The sequence below is a fragment of the Patella vulgata genome, chromosome 2 (assembly GCF_932274485.2).
Source record: "Patella vulgata chromosome 2, xgPatVulg1.2, whole genome shotgun sequence".
NCBI lineage: Eukaryota > Metazoa > Mollusca > Gastropoda > Patellidae > Patella > Patella vulgata.
The window spans coordinates 50,908,824-50,936,798 of record NC_065880.2 but is presented as its reverse complement, the minus strand read 5'-3'; the positions used below and the strand labels follow the sequence as shown (position 1 = coordinate 50,936,798).

The 27,975-nt window shown below is 33.6% G+C and overlaps 1 protein-coding gene across 1 annotated transcript; it reads right to left on the bottom strand.

Annotated features, from left to right (window-relative positions):
* LOC126810877 (low density lipoprotein receptor adapter protein 1-B) lies at positions 1–27,878 on the bottom strand. The gene is made up of 9 exons (XM_050536202.2): positions 27,758–27,878; positions 19,206–19,363; positions 13,881–13,993; positions 11,598–11,712; positions 10,173–10,286; positions 9,492–9,591; positions 8,965–9,020; positions 4,544–4,587; positions 1–4,182 (listed from the first exon to the last, which is right to left on the bottom strand). Exons 1-9 carry the CDS (start codon positions 27,831–27,833, stop codon positions 4,029–4,031), a joined length of 930 nt encoding a protein of 309 aa, XP_050392159.1. The 5' UTR covers positions 27,834–27,878; the 3' UTR covers positions 1–4,028.
* Positions 27,879–27,975: the final 97 nt, after the last annotated feature.

Genomic DNA, 27,975 nt, shown 5'->3' with positions numbered 1-27,975 from the left:
CGGAAAATAGATTTAATAACTTTGATAAATAATAAAAGGCATATCAGAGTACTAGAAAATTGTAATAAAACGGAGTATATACAAAATAATGATAATACCAAACAGCAATCAACTATTGACTGTTAAATTACAGATCAATAAGAACTGAAAATATTTGTAGCACATCTAAATATGATACTAGAGAAATGAATAAAACACAATAATAATATGATAAATAATATAACATGTAGGCTATGATAATAATCATAGCATGATGTTTTCATAAAGATTTTTTCCCCATAGCATAATTAGATCATCTGTAGTTAGACCCTCTTAAACTTATTTTTATATGAAAGTAGGATGTTTGTAATAACTAGGAAATCAAATTATAGACCAAATTAGTTAATAAGACCACAATTAATTACATATGTTAATTTTTACAAAGCATTAACCACTGTTGTTTGGGTCGTTGCCTGATAATACCAGTGCTGGTTCATTTAGCTGCTTTTGTAGACAGTCAAAAAACTTTTCCATGAAGTATCTCAAAAGATATGTTTTTGATAACAAATATATTTCACCCTGTAGTTTCAATACATTTTAAAATCATTTTGGAAGTATTTATTATGACTGTCAAGGAAATATTTTTATCTTTAAATGAAAATTTACATATTGTTTTTATATAGGCTTGTAAAATCTGTTTTTGTGACAAATTATGAATGATTATTTAATAATTGACTGAAATGAATTCCAAGATATATACATGAACATGCGAAACACACACAAAAATGTAGATATTTATAATTTTTAATACAGAAAAGTAAATAATTCCACATAAATTATTGATATAATATTATATATGACTAAGAATCAACATATATACACATTTTATAGCTGACAGTGTTTAAGAAAATTAGCAGTTAAATTATCATTTTTAGTTACTTTAGTGTTTTCATGGTGCTCAAGGCACAGAAATGAACACTACAGAAAACTTCAAATAATAAAAAATAATACTAACAAACTATATGTATAGTGTTTTCATAGAGCTCAAGGCACACAAATGAACACTTTTGAGAGAGAGAGAGAGAGAGAGAGAGAGAGAGAGAGAGTTTATTGTCCACTCCACACAAACTAGGTCATTTTAGGACTAATATATGGTTCTATTTTATTTATTTCAATAATTTGCTTAAACGTAGGGCCAGGGGTCTTTAGCAGTGAGAGGAAACTGGGGAAGACTTTTGAAAAACTACAGAAAACTAGTTATAAGTAATAGGATGTACATTTCATTTCTATATCTTGCATTATTGAATGAAAATGTAATTTTATGACCTCAAGCAAAGGTCAATCTTCCTATATTTTGAAAATAACTGGATGGAAGCAATGATTTCCACAGATGAAAAGTAATTTATTATTTTTTCAGTTCATCCATGTATTGAGCTCAACATATTCATATAATAATTATATATATTTTTTGTATAATGCAAATTTTTTTAATGATCTTATCATATGAAGTGGGTAAAGGTCACAACTGACAGTCTTTACAAGAGTTTAGTAAAAATGGGTGCCAAATAGGCTATTTTAACAATTTGACTATAAGTCTGAATTTGTATATATATAAACCCTAGTTTGATTTTTAAGATAATTAATTCATACTTACATTTTTATTACAACTGCATTTTTCAGACAATATCTAATTAATCCATGCCAAAATGTACTAAAATTGATTATTAACATCAAAATATCTACCAGAGATAATCTTCCAACTTGGTTTCAATCGGATTTAACAGAGGAGCATCTAAGGAATTTAGCAAAGAGTACATCTGGCACAGAGTATCTTTATTTATAAATACTGAAGAGTCAAACTGCTTTTGGACTGATATTCCTTTCAGAGTTTCAACTTTCACAATATTCTAGTTTGCAACAATATCAGAGATTTCAATTTATCTTGTACAACAAATATAACATAATAAGAATATATAGTAATGCATAGTTAGAGGGAGTACATATTAAAGAGAGCATAACAATAAATACACAAACATATGTACATTAGTTTTATATAAACTAGTACACAATAAATTGTGAACTTAGCAAACCAGTACCACCACATTATCCATACCCTATTATCTGCCCATGATTGGCCGATGGTAGTCAAATACATAAAAAGGTCTCCTCATATATCTAGAGCAAAATGTCAAGACTGAACCACATTTTCATTTTTAACTAAGATTTACCACAAAAGAAAGTCTAATCATTTAGCATGTGGTTGAGTGTTTCTATTGAACTACACATAGTTCTTCACACAAAATACTGTCAAAAGCTTTGGATCTTTAATGCAATATGGTATACCAATTACTGTATCTATAATCTACACTATCTTACCAAACTAACATTCCTTTTTATATTACTGATCTATTATAGAATTGCAATTCTACTCATCTGTACAATAGAAAGACTTAGATATGTTACATATTTAAATAAAATAATTTGTATAGCAAAATAAATGCCCATGATATTAATAAATTCTACAGAAAGCATTTATTAAGACGTTTGATTTCATCATCGTCTAATAAAATGATAGCTTACACCGTTACAATTATGTAAAATAGTCAAAGTTCTTAAGGGAACGGAAGGAGATATTTGATTGAATGTTCTGGGATTAAATTCTCTGAATCATGTTAACTATATGACTACTGCCACAACTAACTAAAACAGCTGAAACACTTTTCTATCACTCCACATCGAAACTGACAGAAGTCAGTCGATTGCAATTCTACCAATTCGGAACATTCCTGACTCACAATCGAGCATCCTCCAAGATTACTTAATTTATTTATTATATTTTCATTAAACCTATGAGTTAGATGTTTATGTATTAAGTAGAAATATATTAAGAGATAAATATCAGGAGTATAAAATTGTAAAAATAATGGCAATGAATACTGATACTTGGTGGCAGGAGACAAAATAATAAGCATAAAATGTGACAGGGAATTTCGAGGTTTAATCTGAGTTATCTCCCTTTAAATTATCTCCCTTGCTTTCTGAGAATAGAGGCCTGCACACAATTAGCTAGCAATTTTCCATCACCTACCAATAATTATTAGTTTGGAGTATTATAAAATTACACAGCCTTGACAGATTGTTCCTTATATTTTATTAAATATACATGAACTACTGGCAAACAACCTATTGCCAGCAAACCATCTGGGTAGCTAAATATATTTCCAAATGCACGCTTTGATAGCAGAGATGGTTTGTTGAAGCCTTTGATGGATGCCATTTTATCTATGTATAAACAACTCATTATATGAGTAAACATGTATAAACATCACCATAACTAATGAAAGCAATAGGGAATTTTTGTGCAGACATACAATCACTGAAAATTGGTGAGCTGTTCACTGCATGTTTTGCCCAACTTAAAAATCCTTCAGTGTGCACAGGCATTTTAAACTTTACATACATTTCAAGTTTACAAGAAAAATATACCACCCACTCAAGGCATGATATTTTCTAACATGTAAACTTAAAAAATTTCATATTTTAGTTAAGACTAGATTAACTTAAAACATTATTCCATAAACAATTGAGGTACATTATTTAACAGTTACACATAAACAAGTATCAAAAAATCGACAGGACATTATGAGATCTTACAAATATGATTCAATTGTACAATAAAAGCCTTGACATTAAGAACATCAATGACAAAAAGTAGGCATAGAGCATTAAAGGAGCTAAACCTCTTTGAATTACCTCGGAATAATGTATTGAAATAGGTTGATGCGATGTGTTATTTCAAATAGAGATGGGGCAAGCTCTGTATTTAAATTTTCTTATCAAATAGTTATACATTGCATGCACAAAACATTTTTTTTTATATGTATTCACATTTTGACTAATTGACATTTTAGTCTTAAATAATTTGCATGATCAATACCTTCTTAGTACAGTGCTATACATGATCCACGGAGTCATTTAATCTCAACATGATGTTTTGCAGTTAAACTCATCACACAATCAGCATTTCTCCTCAGTCAGTCTCTCTGCTGTCATAAATTTAATAGATCTTCAATGGACATCTGACGTGAAAATTCTTCAAAGCAGCGTCGACCATCCATATATTGTTCTACACTATCATCAAGATCTTCTTTACGTAAATTTGTGCTGAATGAAGGTAAACGTCGACTTCTGTTCTCAGCTAATCTGTAAATATCAATTTCATTTGTCTTTTTCAAGGGAAGTAGCTTCATTTAATGAAAATAGTCATTATTATGCAGTTGACTAATAACCAGACCACACAAACAAACTGAAATCTAGTAAATTATACCATGGTACAATATTTCCTCCATAGTTATTTAGTGGTTAATCCCTACAAAAGAACCAGAATTCTAAAGGTTTTTCTCCACTCAAAATTCCACTAGGCGACTAGACTCACTTTCTTGTTAGTTACACTTGACCAGTGGACATTTGGCTTGTAAACCAAGATGATCGCAACTGGACATTTAAGCTATCTTTTAATAATGACAATTATAATCATTGTAGCAGTAAAAATGTTGAAATTTACCTAGAAAAACTTTCATCCTCATCTTCATCATCTGAGAATTTAGTCTGTAAATAATACAGGCAACTCATTAATAATCCAAGCTGTTCATTAATTAATAAAACATTTAGTTCATTACTTAATAAAACATTTAGTTCATTAATTAAGAAAACATGTAGTTCATTAATTAAGAATACCTCTGAGAATAGGCCATCGAAATAGAATCCTTCTGAATAGGCCATCGAAATAGAATCCTTTCTCCGACATCAGTCTTCTCATGGATTTATTATAATATTTTGAATGTGGTTTATGTTTTTAAACAAAGGAATGTCAACGAATATTTCGGTTGGAATAATGTAAGTAGTTAATTGTTTTAGACGATAGTGCAGGTGAGAATCAGACGTGTCAACTAGCCTGTTTTTTCCGTGAGACTCACAGATTACGGTAAATGGTCATATGCCAAATACTATTTTTATTTTCACAAAGGGAGACTCTGTTACTTCCGTTTCATAAATCGACCTCATGATTGGCTGAATTTGACCAGAAACTTCTGTTTCCGGTAATACGCTTGACAGCCCAACGTGTGTTTGTGATTACATGTAGTATTGTTTGGAGTAAATAAAGTATATTGCAATGGTATCAGAGTACATGAGCGTACCAAATAAAATAGAGACCTGTGCAAGGTTCTTTCCATAACTATCATTTTACCCCATGGCTAGTAAACGTCTATGCCATTTTGACAATTCTCCTGCGAAGAGAAAACAGTTCATGCCACATGACTTTAGTGTGAAATCGGAAGCCATTGACTGAAATTTAGCCGACTTTCAATCTGCGATTTTGGATAACTTTTTTAGTTTAAATATATTACTAGCGATTGTATTATAATACTTTGATATCGATCTCAATATATGCAAATAATCTGACTCAAAAGTTATCGAAATATAGGTGCAATTACCGTTTATGTATGGGAGACACTTGCAGGAAAATACCGCTCTGACGTCACGTTTCCGGGGCTTTCCATTCACGCAATTACAGTCATAGAAAACGGGATTTATCGGTTTTTGCGGACTGAAATTTGCTACTTTTGACTAAATGTAGCCTGCTTTTTATCTGATATTATCAAGCTTATAAATATTATCATTCAAATTATTACGATTTTTATAATTTTAACTGGTTAATATTCGCAGATTTGAGTTGTAAAATTTGTACGACCGATTCTATAGGCCTACAGCTTATTTATGATGTCACTCAGATGCGACTGAAAACACTTTTTTGAGTACCGTATTAATGTCTTTCGGGTAGCATTTTATGTATATTTTCACAAAATATTTAAAAAAAAAAAATTTGTCATTTAAATATTTCATTTGTTCATTGCTGTACGCACCAAAAACGAGTGCACAGTGTAAAAAGTGCTAAAGACATTTAGTATTAACCTATGATCAATAACCAGCGGCTGCCAGGCAGGATACGCCCACATTTTGCAATCTTGAGATGGATAGAGAACAAGCTAAAAACAAAAATGATTTTTTGTACAATCGGCAAAGCCAATAATCCAGAAAATTATGGCCTGAAATGTGCAAATATCAAAAAGGGACAGATATCTTTGGGATATAAAGACATGTTTTAAGTTTCATCAAAATCGGATAAAAATTGTTCACAACCTTCGCATTACACACTTCTACACAATTTGCGTACAAAGAGCGGCCACTTTGTCGGGCAGTTTTATTTTGATTTTCCCGACATACGAATTTAACCTTCATTATGGTGAAATGGTGATGTATTTAAATGGTTTTTAAAATCGGAAAAAAATTGTGACCTCTACAGAATCTCCAAGCTAAAAATGCGATTTTTCGAACAATCAGGGGCTATAACATACATGCCAACCTGAGGAGATTGAAAATCGGAATGTCTTGTATTGAGGGTAGAGCGAGGACCGCAGGTCCAAATTCGATTGGTGCGACGCACCGTGAGCGCTGGAGGCCCCGCAGGCGCCGGAGGCTTGAAGGGCCCGTCTAAGGGCCCCAAGAAAATTTTGAGAAATTAGCACCTATTTAAAGCAGTACCTTGTATTATTGGATAAAAACAGCTGGTGATTTAGGTCCATGCATCTGAGGTTTTTTTTACTTATTTATATACGAAAGTATGCATATATGCTTTTGGTCATTTACATGTAGGCATGACCTAAATTTGTTGTTAAGTGAATATAATAGATTACCATTAGCTATGTGCTTAGTTGGGATCGACATTAAGTATATAAACTATGTTAGTTAAAGGGGTAGTCTTAAATAATCCCAGGCCTCGAGTTAAGAAAGAAAAAAATCCCAGTTAATATTTTTGCTCAAAGTTGACAATAAATATCGACCTTGATGTACACAAAAATGTTCTCAAATTGTCTTGTGAATTGTAAGAGGCTACTTAAAACATAATTACTGTATAAGACATGTACTGTTTAAAATAGTTTAATGTAATAATATTCAAATTATTTAACCTTAAAATAAATTATAAATCTCACATTTCTTCAACAATGTGTCTTTTTAAAACACTTATGAAGTTATGACTAGATCCAAAATCAAGTAATCCCGGTATTTTTGTCTGACATTTGTTTTGGAAGCCATTTCATTTTGTTTGTCTTGACAACCGACACGGAAGTAGAAGTTGTAAATTATTTATACTGGGTTTTATTTATAATTGTAATTTGTTTTTTTCACACATGGAAAACAGCTTGAAAACATTTTTTATCAAGTCAGAAGGAAATATGGCTAACAACGTTACTGGCAACTAACGGTAAACCCGCCGTGTACTGTACGAGTGTATGCGAGAATGGCTCCACGTAGCAAATAATATCCGCGAAGCAAATAATATCCGCGAAGTATGCAAATTAGGCACGGCCAATGACGAAATAACCACATGACATTTTAATCTCGATTAGTCCAGACATATTAGCTTATTCCATTTTATATTAATAATAATCGAGAAAACTGGAGACATGTTTTCGGCTATTTCCGTCGTTTTACCGTGAATTATGCAAATTAGACACGGCAAATGACGGAAATAACCACATGACATTTTGATCTTGATTAGTCCAGACATAATAGCTTATTCCATTTTATATTAATCATAATAAGAAAAACATGACACATGTTCTCGACTATTTTCGTTGTTTTACCGACTCATACTACGATAAACAGTATCGCCATCAGATTCACAACAAACAGCGAGAATGCCGAGACAGTCGTCAATGTAAAAATAAAACGAGAGGGATTTTATCAATCAAAAAAGTCAGGAATGAAATATAATAAATTTCTTCCAATAAATTTTAAAAAAAAAGGGATTATAAAGAGTAAAATCAGAATTCAGAATTAGACTCAGAAAATCGGAATAGTTGGCATGTATGCTATAATCCAGGAAGTTAAGTTCGGGTATCCGCGATTATCAAAAGGAACCAAGATCTTAGTGTGTAATGGTGATATATTCACAGGTTTTTTTTTTTTTAAATCGGATAAAAATTGTGACCTCTACAGGGACCACAAGCTCAAAAGATGATTTTTTGTTCAATCGAGGGTCATAATTCAGAAGTTACGATCTGATATGCACGAATATCGAAAGGAACCAATATCTTTGGATTATAAACATGTATTTCAAGTTTCATCGAAATTGTGACCTCTAGAGGGTCCACAACCTTGATTTACACTATTTGCACGAAATTCGAACTCAACAAACATTACAGTGTAACGGTGATATATTTGAACATTTTTTTAAAATCGAATAATAATTGTGACCTGTAGAGGGACCGCTAGCTAAAGACTCGATTTTTCATACAATCAAAGGCCACAATTTGGGAAGTTACGATCCGATATGCGCGAATATTGAAAGGAACCAAGATCTTTGGGTTATAAACTTGCATTTCAAGTTTCATCAAAATCGGATCAAAATTGTGGCCTCTAGTATGTCCACAACTTTGATATACATGTACCTGCTGTTTACACTATTGGCTAAGGGCGGCCATTTTGTCCGGCAGTTTTGGTCCGATTTTCATGAAATTCAAACTCATACTAAATTACGGTGTAACAGTGATATATTCAAACGTTTTTTTAAATTGGATAATAATTGTGACCTCTAGAGGGACCACAAACAGGTTAGGGTCGGCCGTAGTCAGCAAGCTTTCATTCTATTGCATTACGACAACACTTAATTTTGTAGGAATATCACTGACATAAATGCGATACTGCACGGGAATTAAATATGAAAAATAACGAGGTACACCTATTTGAGTATGAATATTTTGTTGACACATGATTTTTAATTGTGGTCTGAATCCGCCTGCTTAAATAACGATTTATACCCCTTTATTTACGGTAAAATGTCCGATAGGAAAAATAATAACACTGGCTGACACCAATATTGTCCTTCAAATGTTTAATGGTTGAATTAAATAAATATCTTACCCAGAGTTGTTTTTGGCAGTTGATAGTTACAGGAGGTGGTGTTACAGGACTAGAATCTATAATCATAGACATATTATATCAAGACCAATATAAATATCAACAGTTTGTTCTGTAACGGAGCACGATGAAAGGATACCAAGTTCCCTTTATCATGTTATGTAAAAAATACCAATATTGTAAGGGAAATTACTCTACTTACAGAAAAATAGAGAGATACCATATTCGCTAAATTAGGTGCCTAATTGCGTGAACATGACAATTTTCGGTGACAAGGCATGCATCAAGTGAATATTATACTACCTCTACCAATCACCACAGCAGAAATGCTTAATTACATCACAATTTGGTTCACATCAAATAGATCTGTATTTCGGACTGCCAGAACTGTGACAGGACTCAATTCTGAGTCATTCAGTCAATTCAGAATTTTGGGAAATGAAAATTGAGCAACCCCCCCCCCCCACCCTCCAGTTTCTTTTTTGTTTTCTTTCCTTTAAGGAAATTCCTTATTTTAAAGTATAACTTACCAGTAAATGAGAGAAGATTATTAGTATTTGAGGAAGATGTTTTATAATTATTGTCAGAATTTATAACACTACTACTATTACTACATTTAAAACTGTTACCCTGAAATATACAAAGAAATAAAAAATCATAAAAAATTCATGAGAAATAATAATCAATCTGAAGCGAGATACATCAGGTGATACATAAAGGGTTTTACTTTAGTGTTGAGTTTCATCAAAGGTCAATAGTTCTTCCACAGTATGTAGTTTCACCCATTAATGTCAAAAATCTATTATTGTACTAAATGGGTTACAGACTTTCTTTTCATCATGTGCAGGAAACCTATTTCTAATCAATGGTCATGTTTGCTATTATCTGTACATCATGTCTGGCTGCTTTGATCACTAGTAAGTTTACCCAATTCTTTGGCGTATAGATGGGCGAACAGCACCGGTCCTAATAAAGACCCCTGGAGAACTCCAATACAGGAAATCCAAAAAAGAATTGTTAGCCATTTGAGCTCCTCAAATTCTACATGATATCAGGTGCGCTAGAAGAGTAAATATGTCCTGCCTCATGAACATTGACCATCAGTCCTTATAACAAACTGAACCAATAATTTGGATCTGGATTTTAGCTGCTGATTCTGCTGGTTTCAACATATCAGGGTCAAAGATCACCCACCCAGAGATTTCACTTGCCTTCTGGTTATTTGTTTTTTCTATTTCTCTCTGTGATTTTCTGTTTTTGGCTTCTTCCCAGTGGTCTTGGGCTAAACTAAATGCTTGAGATACTGTTAATGTAACAGCTTGGGCCTAAAATAATATGACAATCATTATATAAAGATATTTTACAAATTGGTGGTGATAAATCACTTAAAGATGGGTTCCCAGAAAAGTATTTATCGGGTGGTTATTTACAATAAAAGTATGATAATTTTGGTATTTATGGAAAGTAGAGATATCCAATCTTACTAGAAAATACTGGATTCCCCAAAAAACACTCATGGAGCGTATACAGGACAAAAATGTAAGAGTTCCCCTAATCAATAGCCCGACGATTAGGAATTTCTGTACGTGTGATATCAAGGGTCACACGCGAACATTGAGCGCTTGATGTACTTGTAAGTTGATAAACTTTATGAAGAGTTAGACGTACAACACTTTCTGAGATAAAAATGACGGAAAAAGACGCGGGTAGTGGATAATCTGAGAATTTAATTAGGATTTGATATTTGTTATAAATAGTGATGTAAAAGTATATAATACCAATGTTGTGAACACTCTAAAGTCACAATTTTTATCCGATTTTGATGAAACTTGAAATGTATGTTTATAATCCAAAGATCGTGGTCCTGTGATCTCGGTTCTTTTCGCTATTTGTGCATATCAGATGTTACTTCCTGGCTTATGGCCACTGATTGTACAAAAAATCGTGGGTTTTTTTTTTAGCTTGTGGAGTGTGAGTTCACAATTTTTTATCCGACTTAAAAACCGCTTAAACATATCACCATTCCACTATAATGAAGATTGAATTTGAATTTCGGGAAAATAGAAACGATACTGCCTGACAAAATGGCCGCTCTTTGTACATAAATTGGGTAAAAGTATGTAATACAAAGGTTTTGGACCCTCTAGAGTTCACAATTTGTCCCTTCCGATATTTGCGCATTTCAGACATAAACTTCCTGGATTATGGCAACCGATTGTATGAAAAATCACGTTTTTGTTTTAGCTTGTTCTCGATCCATCTCTTGCAAAATGTGAGTGTATATTGCCTGGAAATCGCTGGTTAACTATTATAGTTAGCTCTTTATCTAATCTTCCATAATGTATTTTTCCACAAGCAATGGTGGACGCCAGAAGGACAGAGGCAACGACAATATACAACCACATAGAAATTGATATAACTTAAACTTTTTGTGTTGAAACAGATTACAGTGCATTTAGGTCTGAATAGGGTTTACTGTAGTATTTAAAGAGAAAAACAGTATAATGCCCCTATTTCATCGCTCTGACATACTACATGTAGCTATCTTAAATCTGTTATTAGACCAACTTGATACTTTTCCTGACATGTCCCACTTTTTAAAACATTGAATAAAATTAAAGGATTACTTTACTTACAATTTTTGGTTTAGCACATAAATATGCATGACATTCCATAGTTTCATTGGTAGTGTTACGAGCAATAAAAGCAAATACTTTCTCATGATTTTTATCAGCTGTACAGAAAGAGATCCTAAATTATACAAATTACAAAAAACAATCATAACTTGATTGCCAACAATTACAAAGAATGACTTGCTAACAAATAATAAAGAATGAGTACTTAATAACAATCAAGGAATTAAGACTTGATAAACATGCAACATTTTCCCAAAGTTTCAAATTTTTTCGTGGCAGGCTCCTATACATGGTTAGTAATATTAGCTTTTTTTTCTGTGTGAGTCAATTTTCAAAGATAATTTTAATAATGTTTGTTAAAACAATACCCACTGAAACATTATATACATGTGATAAGTCACAACTTCTAATATGGGGTGGTAAAATTTCTACACTGTATAGAAATATTTGCACAAGTACTTGTTCTGTAAAATTTGATGGTAAATTCTTATTCTATATAACATTCTTACAAACCCAATAATTTCAAGAATATAGACTGACTAGAAAGAATAAAATCAGATAAAAAAAATCAAGTCATAAAATAGTAGTTTCAAAACTTGCGCATGGGTATCCGGATTCGAATGGTCATATCTCAAGTCAATGTCTACAGAATGATTCATATAACTTTGCAGTTTTACATAAGTTTGTATGTAATATAACATATTTTTTTCATAATTTTTTGAGGGGTCATTTTACATGACCCAAATCATAAATGAGTGAAATGAAATGGGGTTTAATGCCTACTGTTCTACACCGACTGGGCTCATGAAGATGGGTAAAGAATGAGAATGAGTACTCAATAACAACCAATTAACTTGATGACTTGATGACACAGAAAATATTTATTAATAATAACGTATTGTGACAAAGATAGGTTGCCAGGCAACGAAACATACGCCCACAGCAGCTAAATCGTCCGGGTACTCAACAAGAGTTGTCGCATATTTTTATTTTTTTCGTTAATGAACCATTTATAATACACTAAAATCTGATTAAGAGCAACAACTCATGAAGTAATTATCAGAAAACCATTATACAAAACCATTGTATACAATGGATTTAGCTGTTCAAGTCATAAAAATTCATTGAAAATCAATATACTTGTTCGTCTCAAGATCTTAAACTCTGTGTATCAATCTGAAGTCAATCGGATGATAACTTTAGCCTTTAGAGTGTCACAAGATTTTGCAAAAAGATCAAGGGCCCTAACTTTGGCAGTAATTATCGGAAATCGTTGAAAATCAATAGGATTCTTTGTCTCATGACCTTAAATACTGTGTATAAATTTAAGGTCAATCGGATATTAAACATGCATTCTGCAAGAGCTAAATCTGCCTATTGCAGGTCTTTCTTTAGGCCTGAAATGTTTTCTAAAGTATTAATTAGACATTAACTAACTGATCCAGGCCTTAATCAACTCTCAATTGCATCAGATTTCTCCTATATTAAATAGATTAGAATGGTTCAGCGATACTTTGATTTAATCAAATATGGAGGGCCGAGACTTAGCTTCGATCAACCAGTACGGTGGTTGAAATTATTGCACATGTCTGTCAAACCTTCAAAGGCTAATATCTTCGCTTGCAATAGAGTAATTTGAATGAAATTTTCAAATTATTCATTTTACATCATCTACTTTCGAACTATTATAGCAAGAATGGCTAGTTCTTTATCTAAATCTTACATAATGTATCTTTAACTTTGGTCTCTAGAGTATCCACAAGATTTTTTGAAGTGATCAAGGGCCATAACTCTGGCAGTAATTATCGGAAATCGCTGAAAATCAATAGGCTTCTTCGTCTCATGACCTTAAACACTGTGTATAAATTTAAAGTCAATCGGATTTTAACTTTGGCCTCTAGAGCGTCCACAAGATTTTTTGAAGTGATCAAGGGCCATAACTCTGGCAGAAATTATCGGAAATCGCTGAAAATCAATAGGATTCTTCGTCTCATGACCTTAAACACTGTGTATAAATTTAAAGTCAATCGGATTTTAACTTTAGCCTCTAGAGCGTCCACAAGCAATTGTGGACGCTGGACCGACGGGGGCGATGACAATATACGACCACATTTCAATGTGGGCGTATAAAAATGATTCATTTGAAAAATTCTTCCAAAAATTAAATTGATAAATATCTGAAAAAATATTAATTGAAATTTTGTCCAAAAGTCACTGTTTTTCACATACATGTAAGCTTATACTTTATTCTTAATGTATAAAAAATAAAATACTTTAATTTACCTATATATTGAAATGTCAAAGTCTGTTTCCTTGGTGGTAAGATCTGTCATTCTAATTCCTTTATGTCGTATAGTTAATGACACTTTCTTTAATTTCTTTCCTGCAGTTTTAGCCTGGAAATATATGAATATAAAATATTTATTTAAAAAAAAAAATATATTGTCAGAATCAGAACTGTGTTACTTGTCATTAAACATATCCCATATGTTTGACATCGGTTCCGGAATAAAATCCATTATATTCCAACACATATAAATGTTTTCTCTTCAAAAAGTTGAACTAATCGATTACAAACATTCAAATTGGGCAATACAGTACCATAATAGAAGCTAATTACGTCCCACATCAGCAAAGATCATTTTGTTGAAAGGAATGAGAGTATTCTATCAAAACGTTTTGTGTCACATATTACAATTCAAGTTTTGTATAGGACCCAGATATATTTTTAATCTTGTCGCAGCCTTGGGGTTCATATACACAAATTTGCCTGTGGTCATTTTGTTTTCGTATGTTTTATTACCATACTTTATCTTTTGAAACATTTTTAATGACTAATTAGTAAATTCTAACCTCTTTTATTGCCTGACAATATTCATAACCAACAAAAATACTTTAATAAAAGTAATAACCAGCGGCTGTCAGGCTGGATACGCCCACATTTTGCAAGAGATGGATAGAGAACAAGCTAAAAACAAACAGGATTTTTTGAACAATCAGGGGCAATAATCCAGAAAGTTATGGTCTGAAATGCGCAATTTAAAAAGTGACTGAGATCTTTGGGATATCAAGATATGTTGTTTCATCAGAATTGGATAAAAAATTTGAACAATCAGGAGCCATAATCCAATCCAAGAAGTTACTTTCGGATATACACGATTATCAAAAGGAACCAAGATCTTAGTGTGTAATGGTGATATATTCACATGGTTTTTTTGAACGGATAAAAATTGTGACCTCTACATGGACGGCAAGCTAAAAACGTGATTTTTTGTACATTCAAGGGCCATAATTCGGGAAGTTACGATCCGATACGCACAAATATCGAAAGGAACCAAGATCTTTGGGTTATAAACATGTATTGCAACTCTCATCAAAACACAATCAAAATTGTGACCTCTAGAGGGTCCACAAGCTTGATATACCAGATGCTATACACTATTTGCGTATGAGGAGCCGCCATTTTGTCCGGCTGTTTTGGCCCGATTTTCACAAAATCCGAACTCAATAAACATTACGGTGTAACAGTGATATATTAGAAAGTTGTTTTTTTTAAATCAGATAATAATTGTGGCCTCTAGAGGGACCACAAGCTAAAAACATGATTTTTCAAACAATCAGGGGCCATAATTCAGGAAGTTACTATCCGATATGCCCGAATATCGAAAGGAACCAAGATCTTTGGGTTATAAACTTATATTTCAAGTTTCAACAAAATCGGATAAAAATTGTGACCTCTATAGAGTCCACAACTGCCACAAGCTAAAAATGCGATTTTTTGTACAATCAGGGGCCATAATCCATGTAGTTACGGTCCAATACATGCCAATATCGAAAGGAAAAGAGATCTTAGGGAGATAAACCTATATTTTAAGTTTCGTTGAAATTGGATAAAAATTGTAACCTGTAGAGTGTCCACAAACAATTGTGGACAGATGGACGTCCGGACGGACAGGGGCGACGACAATTACGTCCACATGAAAATGTGGGCGTATAAAAATCAATAAACATTATGTTTATCCCTCCATCTACTGTCATTACTTTATTAACAAGTTTAGGTACATGTATATATAGTAATTCGTTTTATTGATACTTTTGTCAGTTTGTAACACTATCCTGCGTCTCGGCAACAAAAAGGAATGGGACCGATGTGACTATCTTTCATCACGGCACTAAAAAGGAATTAGCTTTGACACTATAGGGACAGATTTGACACTATCGTCTATGACTTTCTTCGACTTCACGTTGTGGGATCAATATTTTCAATCTTCAATTAACTGACTCTGGAACACCGTTTATGTTGTTACTAAGTTTATATAATTAAATACATACAGCAAACTACAAAGTTATGATAGTACTTTTCGAGTTATTAAAATATCCACGGTCTGAGTTTAATATCCTTTCTAACTCAGACCAGAACGGCTTAAACTTGGCAAAAGCCACATACTTCTTGATAGTTCTACATAAGGTTCACGCTAGGATGATGTGTTTACACTAACCTCTAAGCCGAGGAGGCTACGATGTTCCCCTCTCGGCCGCTCTATGATATTTCTCCTATATAGATACCATAATGCATCATCTATAAGGGCGGGACAATTACCATTTGGGGTAAGTGTTTCGTATAGGCACCGTTTTACGTCAACAGTATTCTAGTGAATTGTACTAATCCGTGCACGAGATATCTGGACTATAGTACCCTACTTCCAGCAATGGATACTGACATATCTGTCGGTGAGTTAGTCTAAGATAGTAATAGAATAATGCAAGCTACTTCATTACCCTAGTTTTCGTCACACATCATGTAGGTAACGAATTTCTATATTAAGCAGAAACACCTTTCTTATATCTGAAATAAACTCTATAGTATTACAAACAAACCATATTCGCTTACTCAAATATGCACACATATTATTTTATATTAATAAACAACATCTACATGTATTAAACTATACTATTCAAAAAAAGTAGGGGATATTTGATTTTGGGGGCATAATACTAAAATATGCAAATGACTACGAAAAAAGTCACTATAGAACCTAACAGAAGAAACATTTCCCGTTACATGTGACGCACAAACGCACCAATAGCTACCGCATGGAATGCAGGTGATGCTTGGGATCATCATGGGGGTCCAACCCAAGATTTGCACGACTCTGACTTTGAATGTTACAGTCATTGTGGCATTGAATTCCAGGGTGGAAACATCAGTTTAATTGTTTTAGTGACCAGAAAACAAATTTTGATATGCGTCGGCTTACCCAAAATGAAAGGTTACGTGCCCTTGGCATGCTACAGATCGGCACAACACAGGCGGTTGTGGCGCGGACGATGAATGTTTCTCAGTCTGTCATAAGCAGGCTATGGTCCAGATACCGTGATACACAATCTGTACAGGACAGACCACGCTCAGGTTGACCAAGGGCGACAACTCAAGCCCAGGATCGATTTATCCGTACCTTGGCCTTGAGAAATCGTGTCATCACAGCAAATCAGATCAGCGCTCGTCTTCAAACAGACACTGGTGTGAGTGAGTGGCCAGACGATTCGGAATCGACTGCATAGGGGTCACCTTCGCGCCCGACGTCCTCGCGTGATCCCTTGTTTGAGAGATCATCACATTCAGGCAAGACGTCTTTGGTGTAGGGATCGTCAACACTGGGATAATCGACGCTGGAGCAATGTGATATTTTCAGATGAGTCAAGGTTCACTGTTGATTTTTTGGACAGACGTAGGAGGGTGTGGCGTCGTCGAAACGAGCGCTTCCAAGACGTTAACGTCATCAGACATGATCGATTTGGGGGTGGTTCTGTTATGGTGTGGGGAGGCATCACTGTTGCTGGAAGAACGGCTTTACATGTTGTTGCAGGGCGTGTTACAGGCCAGTACTACCGGGACAACATCTTGGCAGTCCATGCTGTGCCGTTCGCACGACGTCATGGCCGCAGTTTCATCTTCCAGGATGACAACGCAAGATGTCACAGGGCCAGGATCGTTACAGGTTACCTCCAACAACAGAACATCACCACATTACCTTGGCCAGCACTGAGTCCCGACCTCTCCCCCATCGAGCATGTCTGGGACATGCTTGGACAGAGGTTACGTCAACGTCAACAACGTCCTGCCAATGTCCAAGAACTTGCTGCTGCGTTGCAACAGGAATGGGACAATCTGGACCAAAATGACCTTAGACGTCTCATTAGGAGTATGCCACGTCGGATCAATGCTTGTTTGGCAAACAGAGGAGGATTTACCCGTTACTGACTTGGTTGTGATGCTGTGGTAACTTTGCTGTTTGACCCCGGGTATCATTTTACCCTTATAATGGTCAGTCTGTGCCTTACTTAGTCTAACGATCATGTGGAATAAATCGATGAATGTGAACTTCATTTCATTTTGTCATTTGTTTCTTCGTCAGTTTCATTAGGTGACTTTAATAACACTTAAAAATCAAATATCCCCTACTTTTTTTGAATAGTATAATTAAGTATAAATATAGCAATAAACAAGTCTCTGTGTTGTACATAAAAACTGATCTTAATTGCTATTATAACATAATTCTTCTTTGTAGACATACTTAATTTATGAATTTATATGAATAAAGAATTATTACTAGCCTACATGTACATAAATAAATATTTCATATTCTTAATTAAGACAAGAGTTAGGGCTGTAATATTACAGTAGTGTTGTCGATTACAGATTACACACAATATACATATAATATATAGAGGATATTTGTCGTTTTCGAGTGAATAACATATTTTATTTCATCGAGAAGCAAGAAAACTTATATTTTCACGAATGCGTTGCATGAGTGAAAATATAAACGTTTTCTTGCTTAGAAATGAAATAAAATATGTTATTCACGACGAAACGACAAATGTTCTATTTATTTTATGATTTTGCATTCATTTTAGGTAAAAACAACATGGACTACTTTGCCCGCTTCTAGCCAGTGAAATAACACTTTTATTTCACTGATAAAACGCGGTATTCCACTACTGATCATAAAATAAAGGGTTTCATTTGACATTAATTCGGGGGAACACTATACAGCTGAAATCATTAAAACAATTACAGGGTACCGGACTGCGCCACCCTGATTTACATGTATTTATGTCAACAGATATGATGCACACTGTATTGATTTATGAGTGACAATAGCTTGTTAATTTGCTAATGTTTTGCAGATATGGGTTAGAATTGGCTTATATTTTGGGAGGAGCCTTCACTGACCTAAAACGATGGAAAATATATCACTACAGTACAAATCTCGATAAACAACATTCTAATTCTTCTAATAAGATATCTTTGAAATGTCTACACATGGCAACAATTACAAATATGTAGAGTAACACACAGAGCAGCAACTACAAATATGTAGAGTAACACACAGAGCAGCAACTACAAATATGTAGAGTAACACACAGAGCAGCAACTACAAATATGGAAGAATAGCACACAGAGTAGCAACTACATGGAAGAGTAGTACACAGAATAGCAAAGTAACAAATATAGAAATATAGAAGAGCAGCGCATAGAGCACCAACTACACAAATATGAAAAAGTAGAAAACTAGTATTTTAATTTCAACTAAATTGACTTACCAATGCAACAATGCTTTGAACAGCTTTCATACTAACACTATCACCATAACTTTCATCTTCAGGTAATTCTTCTACTAAGGTCGAACCCAGATATTTGAGATAAAATGTTACTCCATCTGCAACTGGTTCCTTGTTTTCTCCCCATCCTTCTGGTAATTCTGAAAAATATAGACACTTATTAGAAAATATGACATATCTTTATTAAAAGTCTATAAATATAGAAGTACATGTACTTACATTTACAGTCTATGTATATCATGTCAGTAGTATGTATAAGCCTATATAACACTGGGAAACCAGAAGCACATGGGCTAACCCCATCCAAAAATATATTTAGCTCATGTTCCTGTATTTAATAAATATGTAAATAAAGCTATATGATGATGTATTCTGCAGTAATGAATTTTTGGCACATCAAATTAAAGAATTTAAAGAATGCAACATTGATGATTATACAAAAGACATTCTACAAAAAACTTTTTGTTATCTACATTCTGAAACAAAGTATTCACCTTGAATGCAGCCAGGACTAGTAGCCCCCTAATGTTCAGTTAGTACTGTGCAGTGAAGTGACAATGTGTTTATCATTATCTTTCCTTAATTTGTTGGGAGCTACCATGGCTCAGTGTCACGTATTGTAAAAAGGCACAGACTTATTAACCCAGGTCTTTGGTTTGATTCAAGTATTGACCGAGGAAGATCCTCTGGATTTTCTGGCTTGGTTTCACCATGTCAGTGGTGCAGATTGGAGGGCCTGGCAATTAAAGCAATAAGTATCTAGTAGATCCGATGGAATGGAAAGCCAAGGTTCATCTGGGGTTTTTTAATATTGGCATGCACAGTTGGAAATTGCTGGAGAGTGAGAGAGAAATGGGGTTTAACATCCACTAGACACAAACTAGGTCATTTTGGGACTAACACATGGTTTAATTTTATTTCAATAATTCGCTTGCGAGTAGGGGTCTTTAGCAGTGGGAGGAAACCGGAGAAATTGCTGGAGATTAGGCATAAAATCTGCTGTCTGGACAGAATTTCCCTCAATAGCATTCTTTTTTGCCCAGTTTGTGAAGTAAAGTAAGACATTAAACTCCATTTCAATTCCTCAAAAGAATTGTGTGCATGTACATCCATGTTCTAAATATTGACCTACATGTATTCGGTCCCTAAATCACATACACAATACATGTACACTCAATATCCATCTACAGTTTGAAAATTTGCAGAGTAACTGGATTTTTAATCAAATTTGACAATTACAGTGTATGTTGTACAAAACCCCCCACAAGACTTATACATGTAGGTCATAGTGAAATATTAGTTAGAAATGATATAAATAAAGTTGGGGTTTGTTTGAATAATTATTGTATACATGTATATGAGCAGTTGAGGATACATGTATGAGTCATATGTGGAGTATAACAGTTACATATGTACACTATAAACTACATGTATATATACATGTATATAAATATAAGCTGATATAATTAACATGTGGTTTGATTTGATATATTAAAAAAACTAGTTTATAACACTTCCTTTAATACTTTTCTCTTTATCAACATATAATGTTAAACAGGATTGACATCGACATTTATATTTAGATAACTATACATGTACTACTGTAAAATCTAAACATGCATACTATCGTATCCCAAATAACCTTACTTACAATCACTAATATACATATAATAGTAAGTGCAGGAGGACTGCACTACAAGTAAAACAAAAATATACAAGATAAACCTGCGGACATGACAGAAAATAGACATTGCACCAAATAAACAAATATCAAATCAAGTGAATGGAACCGGGGGCCAGCCGTAAGCGTCCACTACGCTGTACAGTCCCAGGCCTGTAGTGACACAGACTTCACTCAAATTTGAAAACAATCAGGAATACAAAAAAGACGTAACAGAAATAATGCGACTGATATTGACAGTGGTCGTCTCCTCAAGTAATCATTCATAATCCAAGCTATAACAAACTAAATTGAGAGTGTGGGGTATTTTTCGAGAACATTCATTAAGCTCCTTGAAAACCAGTACGAACAGTATCAGTAAATTGACAGTTAGAATAGAACCTTAATATCTTAAACATAATTTAAGTTCAAATTAAGAATTATTTATTATATCAAAAGATAAATATCTCCAGAATGCCAATACAGTTGGTTCCAAATTTTTTGGGCTGAAATCACGTGAAAAAAAATAATCGCTCAGAATTCGTTGATATATTGTGGTGAATTTTCGCTTGATTCTGCTGTAATTTTTGCTCAATTCCACTGTGAATTTTCGCTTGATTTCGCAGAGATTTTTCACTAAGATTCACTTGAAACCCAGTGTGTTTCGCCAAGTATCTACCACGTTTTGCTAAGAATTGACCGCGTATTGTCATGCTTCCCACAAGGAATTCGCAAGCCTTTCATCGTCTTTTACGTGTAACAGTAGTGTTGTTATTTCTCGAAGTATTACAGAATGTTTTATTTATCGATGGCCCAAAATTTTCATGCTGGGTGTTATTTATATATATTTTTCTCTTTAATATAAGCTTATTATTATTATTACATACTGTTCTTTTTTATCACGGGTGGCTCATGAGTATGGAGCTGGCTCACTCACTAACCAGGAGGACAAGGTCCGGGATTCGATTCAAACTATTGCCTAGAAATTTCCTCAACATTTTTCAGTCTGATCTCCAATACAGAGTATCTGGCAATGAAAAGCATCTAGTCATGTTATGGAACAAAAAATAACCCACAAGCATCTAGTCATCTTATGGAACAAAAAATAACCCACAAGGTCCCCTGTATACCATTAGCGAGATATTAAAATCCAACCGACAAGCGTCAGGACCAGAGATGGGATTTCGCGTGTATATTCCGGACATGTCTGACGCTATTTTCCAAACGTCCTAAATTGTCCTACCAGGAATATGCCCAATCGGACATCAAGACATGGTGAATAATATTCAAAAATCCAAAATTAATATAGTGTACTGAGTGTATAACTACCACTCAACCCGATTATCGTTGATACTAGGCTGGATTGATTAGGTAGTTAAGTGATCAACGTATTTATTGTGTTATACCGTCTATACACCTACCTCGAGTAACTACTTAATCTGCCTTGATTGACTGATAATCTTTTGTCGGACGATTCATCAATCTAATCTTAAACAGAAGTCATTGCTTCCCCTTTGTCAGACTATTCATCAATCCAATAAGAGTGATTATCAATTTAATCTACGTGTTTACCTCGTGGTTTCTCCATTGTCGGACATTTTAATCGCATTGATGTGAGCGGACAGTATGTATAAACTAGACATTACCTCAATTAGGATAGCTGAAAATGCTATCGAACTTAGTCAAGGTATTGATGTGATAAAACTATACACCAAGTGTCCTCACGTGTCCCAAAGCATCAACCAAACAAATTGCTTATTTCCGCTTACCCTAAGCAGAAAATTCTCATCTTCGAACTCCATCAATATTCTTGCTCAATTAAAAAGAGAAGTTATTGTGTTCCAAAGTCTCGACCAATCAAATTGCTTATCGCTCCACTTACCCTGAGCAGAAAATGCTCATTATCGAAATTAGTCAAGGTATTGATGTAATAAAACTATACACCAAATTTCATCACTCTCACTTAATTAGAACTAGTTATCGTGTCCCAAAGCATCAACCAATCAAATTGCTTATCTCTGCTTACCCTAAACAGAAAATGCTCATCTTCAAACTCCATCAAGGCATTGACCTAATAAACACCTACACCAAGTTTGAACTTTATAGCTCAATTTTCAAACTTAATCAAAGGTATTGATATAATGAAACTATACACCAAGTTTCATCATCTCACTCAATTAGAACTAAAGTTATCGTGTCCCAAAGCATCAACCAATCAAATTGCTTATCTCTGCTTACCCTAAGCAGAAAATGCTCATCTTCGAACTCCATCAATAAACACCCAAACCATGTTTGAACATTCTAGCTCAATTAGAAGGAGAGTTTGTGTGTCCCAAAAATTGTGACAGACGGACAAACCCATTTTAATAGTCCCCTGCTTTCTTAGAAAGTCGGGGGACACAAAGACAAATCAGTGCTGGACAAAATGACAGGCATCTTAGATTTTGTGCCTGATCAAGCTTGAATTTGTGATTGACATTGCAGCAGGTTTGTCGTCTGGCTTCTATTTGTTTGTAATGTGAGGTGTTACTCTTCTACACATACATTATAGTATGGAGATAGGATAGAGTATGCTTGAGTCAAGTATCATGACCACAAATATTATTTTAATCTAAGAGAATAAATAAAATGTCTCAGATGTATGATTTATTGTTGAACCTATTCATGATACAAAAGGTCAGATGGCATGAACTTTAGAACTTTTGTACATATGATATATATAACTATAAGATATATTGAGTTACGTAATAGAAGTCTATTTCTTATTAAATTTCATAAGCCTATTCATAATACTTGTCACATAGTGTGCATATCTTAAACATGCATTATGTAAAAGCTAAATCTGCCTATTGCAGGTCTTTCTTTATGCCTGAAATGTTATACGTGTATAAATTATTAATTAGACATTTATTAACAAAACAAGACCATAATCAACTCCCGATGGCATCGAATACTCAAGATTTCAACTAGATTAAAACGGTTCACCATTTAAAAATTTAATTTAAAAATGGGAAAGCGAGGCCAAATCTCATAAATATATACCAGTACCCTGGTTATCACAATGCATAATCTTGTCAAAACTAGAAACAGCGATAACTTGGCTTCGAATTAAGTAATTTGAATGAAATTTTCAATATTTTCATTTTACATTATCTTTTTTTGAGCTATTATAGCAAGAATGGTAAGCTCTTCATCTATACATGTATCTTACATAATGTATCTTTAATAAGGACTTTAGCCTTTTTCATATAGCACTGTTTACAGGGCTGTCGTAATTTTTCACAGATGAAAGACCAATTTTGTCAAATTTGATTAGCAAATTTAAAAATTGATTAGCAATTTTTCAGTTTCAACATAAAACACCTAAAGAACAAGATATTACTTTAATTTTAATTCATAACAAATGATTAGATTTCATTCTTATGATTTTTTAGCACTGCTACAGGCAGCTGTGACAGTTTCTGAATGTGATGTAGACTTTTGATTAGGTCTTATGTATGAAGCCAATTCTTGGCAGTGGCTTCCGAAGCCCCACTCATTTAAATTCTTATTTCTTCGTTAGAAAACAATTTCGTCTGCTTTTTATCGTGTGTTACTATTTTTGTTCAATCGGACGCACACAGTATTTACAAATAATCTCAATTAACTAGACACAGGCGATAATAAACAATAATTAAATAATAGTTTACGGGAATTCTTATTTTGATTTCTCATTTTACAATACGTTTACATGTATTTATTATTTTATATATTTTATTTACAATATGTGGCGTATACACTGGATTTTTTTTTTTTTTTCTTCAAATTGAACACTGATATAATTACTCGAAAGTGACATGTCTCCATAGAGTTATGCATGTCTCGCAACATGAGTGGTACTACTTGAGTCCCTATTTCCGGTTTAATAGTCCCAATTCATAGAGTTATGTCCCTGTATTATATAGTATAATAATGAATTGTGTCTGGGTTGTTTGAGAAGAAAAAGTCACACTGAGAATTCAGTTTTGTTGATAAAATTTTATTTGATATTTTATACACGTTGAAAGTGTTGAGAAAGCCCTCTGGTCTTCAAAATATGGTAAATCTTCGTGTCAATATCCAAAATGAAAGGCATAGTTAGATTTGAATTTTTGATGAGCATCGGACAAAATATGTATCGGAAATTGCGCTGTGATACTGGTTGTCGGCAGCCCTGACTGTTTATATAGCAAAATATAAACCAACAATATACCATTACTAACAGATGAAACTCAATAAGCTTCTTATCTTTGTGTCATGAACTTAAACTGTGTGTGTAAATTTCAAGACAATCTGATGCTAAGTTTAGCCACAAGAGTGTAGATAAGATTTTTCAAAGTAATTAAGGGGCATAACTTTGAAAGTAATTATCAGAAATTGCAGAAAATCAATAAAATTCTTCAATTCATAAAGATAATGATAAACACTATACATTTCAATTAGATAATAATTTTAGGCTCCAGAGTATCAAATTACAATTGTGTGCGAATAACAATGAAACCCCCTAAAAAGAGTTAGCAGGGCTAGCACAGTGGCCCAAATTACACTTTTTCTAAATAATGTAAGACACAGAATTTTTATTTCATTTCTTCTTACCAATGCCAAATCTACATGTATATCTTATTTAACCTGGGCAATGCATTATCAAAGTATTGGAATGAATGGAATGGGGTTTAAAACATCCTACTTTTCAGCATTTTTGTTTTGGTATAAAACTATATGTATAATGCTTATATGTACATGTAAGCCATCCTGTTTCTACACATTTTGTTACATAAACTTGACATATATTTGCTTATTGTTGTTTACTGCCATTATTGTTGTTATTAAAATTATACAAACTTTCAATAACAATTACTAACAGCTGTTTGAGAATTAAAAAATAGGAAAATAACATGGTAATGTTTAGATCAGCTTGATAGCCCACAGTATACAGGTACCAGTTATCAAAATATTCATGATTCATGTGCGAAAAATAGCAGTGTTTGATTTCAATACCCCAAAAATTTGATAGCATGCCTATACAATTAATAATGGATAGGAGATAAGCACAAAAAATTACAAATCTTCTAATAGTTCTATTTCATCGAAAACAGATCTGTATTTGTTTATTTTATTTAGTTTAAGTCAAGTTCCCTTATCACTAGTTTAATAATCCTATTAAAATCTATGTTTAAAATAATTTATAATTCTAGCATCTTTAGAGTGTTTAGTGTTTACAAGGTTTTCAGGAATGGGGCAATAACTCTGCTAACAGCAAAATTAGTCTTACACATTTTCACTTTGAAATATCTGCAAGCTGATTGTGCTCAAACGGCTGGGGCTGCTGTGAACCATTCTTTCTTCACTACTATGCACTAATAATAACAAGCAAAATTAACACCCCTTGATGCATAAGAGATAGAAGCTTACTTTCTGTGAAATGGTTATCGATTTTTTTGGACACTCAGCTACATTGTAACCTTAGTACAAACCCTTTGATATAGACCTGTGGCTTACACCCACATAAATCAACCTTCATACATCAGATATTCTTCACATCATTAAACTTAATTTAATTAAGGTTGTATAGAAGGATTAAGAAAGAGAATTTAAAAAATTGGATTTAATATCTAAGTATTGACAAAAACTCAATATATGGATTGAAATATCTTAGAAGTTACAGGCTTAATAAATTGAATGCATTTATGCTTTAAAGTTTCTTGTCTAGTGCCAAGCTATTACCGATATAGAAGATTAAATTCATTGATTTTCTAAAAATTCTGGTCATAGCATGGTCTGGCTTTGTAATAAGTTGCATTACACTTGTAGCATATACATGTAGTTTTAAATCAATCCATTTCATGAACACACACATACCAGTAGATAAAATGAATTTCAATTCTGGACAGCCAATGAGCCATTTTGAGATTAGGATAAACTAGGCTACATATATACTATATAGGCGTAACAGAGAACACTAAAGCCACTTGTCATCTGCAATTTACACTATTTACAGACAATCATCACATTTTCACAGCTTAATTCACACTAATATGTATGTATAAGAAAACTAAACAAAAAAATCAATGGTACTGGTAGATAATTTTCCAGTTTGGAATAAATCTGATTAAAAAGAGGTGGATATTTTACACAAGTCTACGGTACGCCACTTCGTAATGGTGGCAATGACTTTATCGTTTGCTGAGGAAGACAAATGTTGCAAATTTTTTAGTTTATCATATCTTTGTAAATAAGCTTTCATAACTATTTGTGGAATTTTTTTGACTGATATTCTTTGTAGTATGTGTACTACTAGTGGTACAGATTCAATTTGAGTCTACATACATATGTTAACTAATTTTAGTTCCACGTTTGGCTCACCGTGTAGACATGCAGTGCCAGGGGAACACAAAATCGGTAACACTGCCTTTTCTACAATGACAGAATTGACAACATAAAACAATCATATTTTAAACCAAAATCACAGAGTCTCGTCTGGTCATTGTAATTATAATCATATGTAGGCCTACACCTGTGGGCCAACAACAAGACTAATGATCTAATCGTAATCCCATGGCCTAGACTTGACTAGGCCTACCAAATTTTATAATGGTACCATAGACTCGGTTGACCCAAGAAGCAAAATAAACACAGGCAATGGTTCGAATGACTCGGCGTGTTGACTTTACCACATTGTGTGGCTGGTTACTACTGAAATGCACGTATAATAAACAACAACAAAATGGGTGACATTCAATAATCATTCAACACAGAATGACTACGCAGTCAAAGCTATTATTCATTAGATATCTCCGATGAATTAGTTATATTCAATTTAAAACATTCAGTAGTGAAGGAAACATTCTTTACTTACTCTTGTGTTTTGACTGCCCTTGGTTATCACCAAAAACATTAGGATTTCGTCGAACAGCCCGAAGTAGGGCATCCATGTTGGAATTTCAATGGCTACGCGAGCAGACAATCAACTTCCGATTCACGAGATTTTTGTCAGCCAATCAAATAAGAGCATATTAGACAAATTTGGGCAAACGAAGGTTAAGAGGTGGGGCTTATGTAACCCAAGTTTTTTAA

Coding starts and splice junctions, on each gene's coding strand:
- LOC126810877 (XM_050536202.2), bottom strand. CDS start 27,833: ATGGATGCCCTACTTCGGGCTGTTCGACGAAATCCTAATGTTTTTGGT. Junction 13,994..19,205: donor TTCAAAGCATTGTTGCATTG/GTAAGTCAATTT, acceptor ATATATTTCCAG/GCTAAAACTGCAGGAAAGAA. Junction 9,021..9,491: donor TAATCTTCTCTCATTTACTG/GTAAGTTATACT, acceptor CTATGATTATAG/ATTCTAGTCCTGTAACACCA.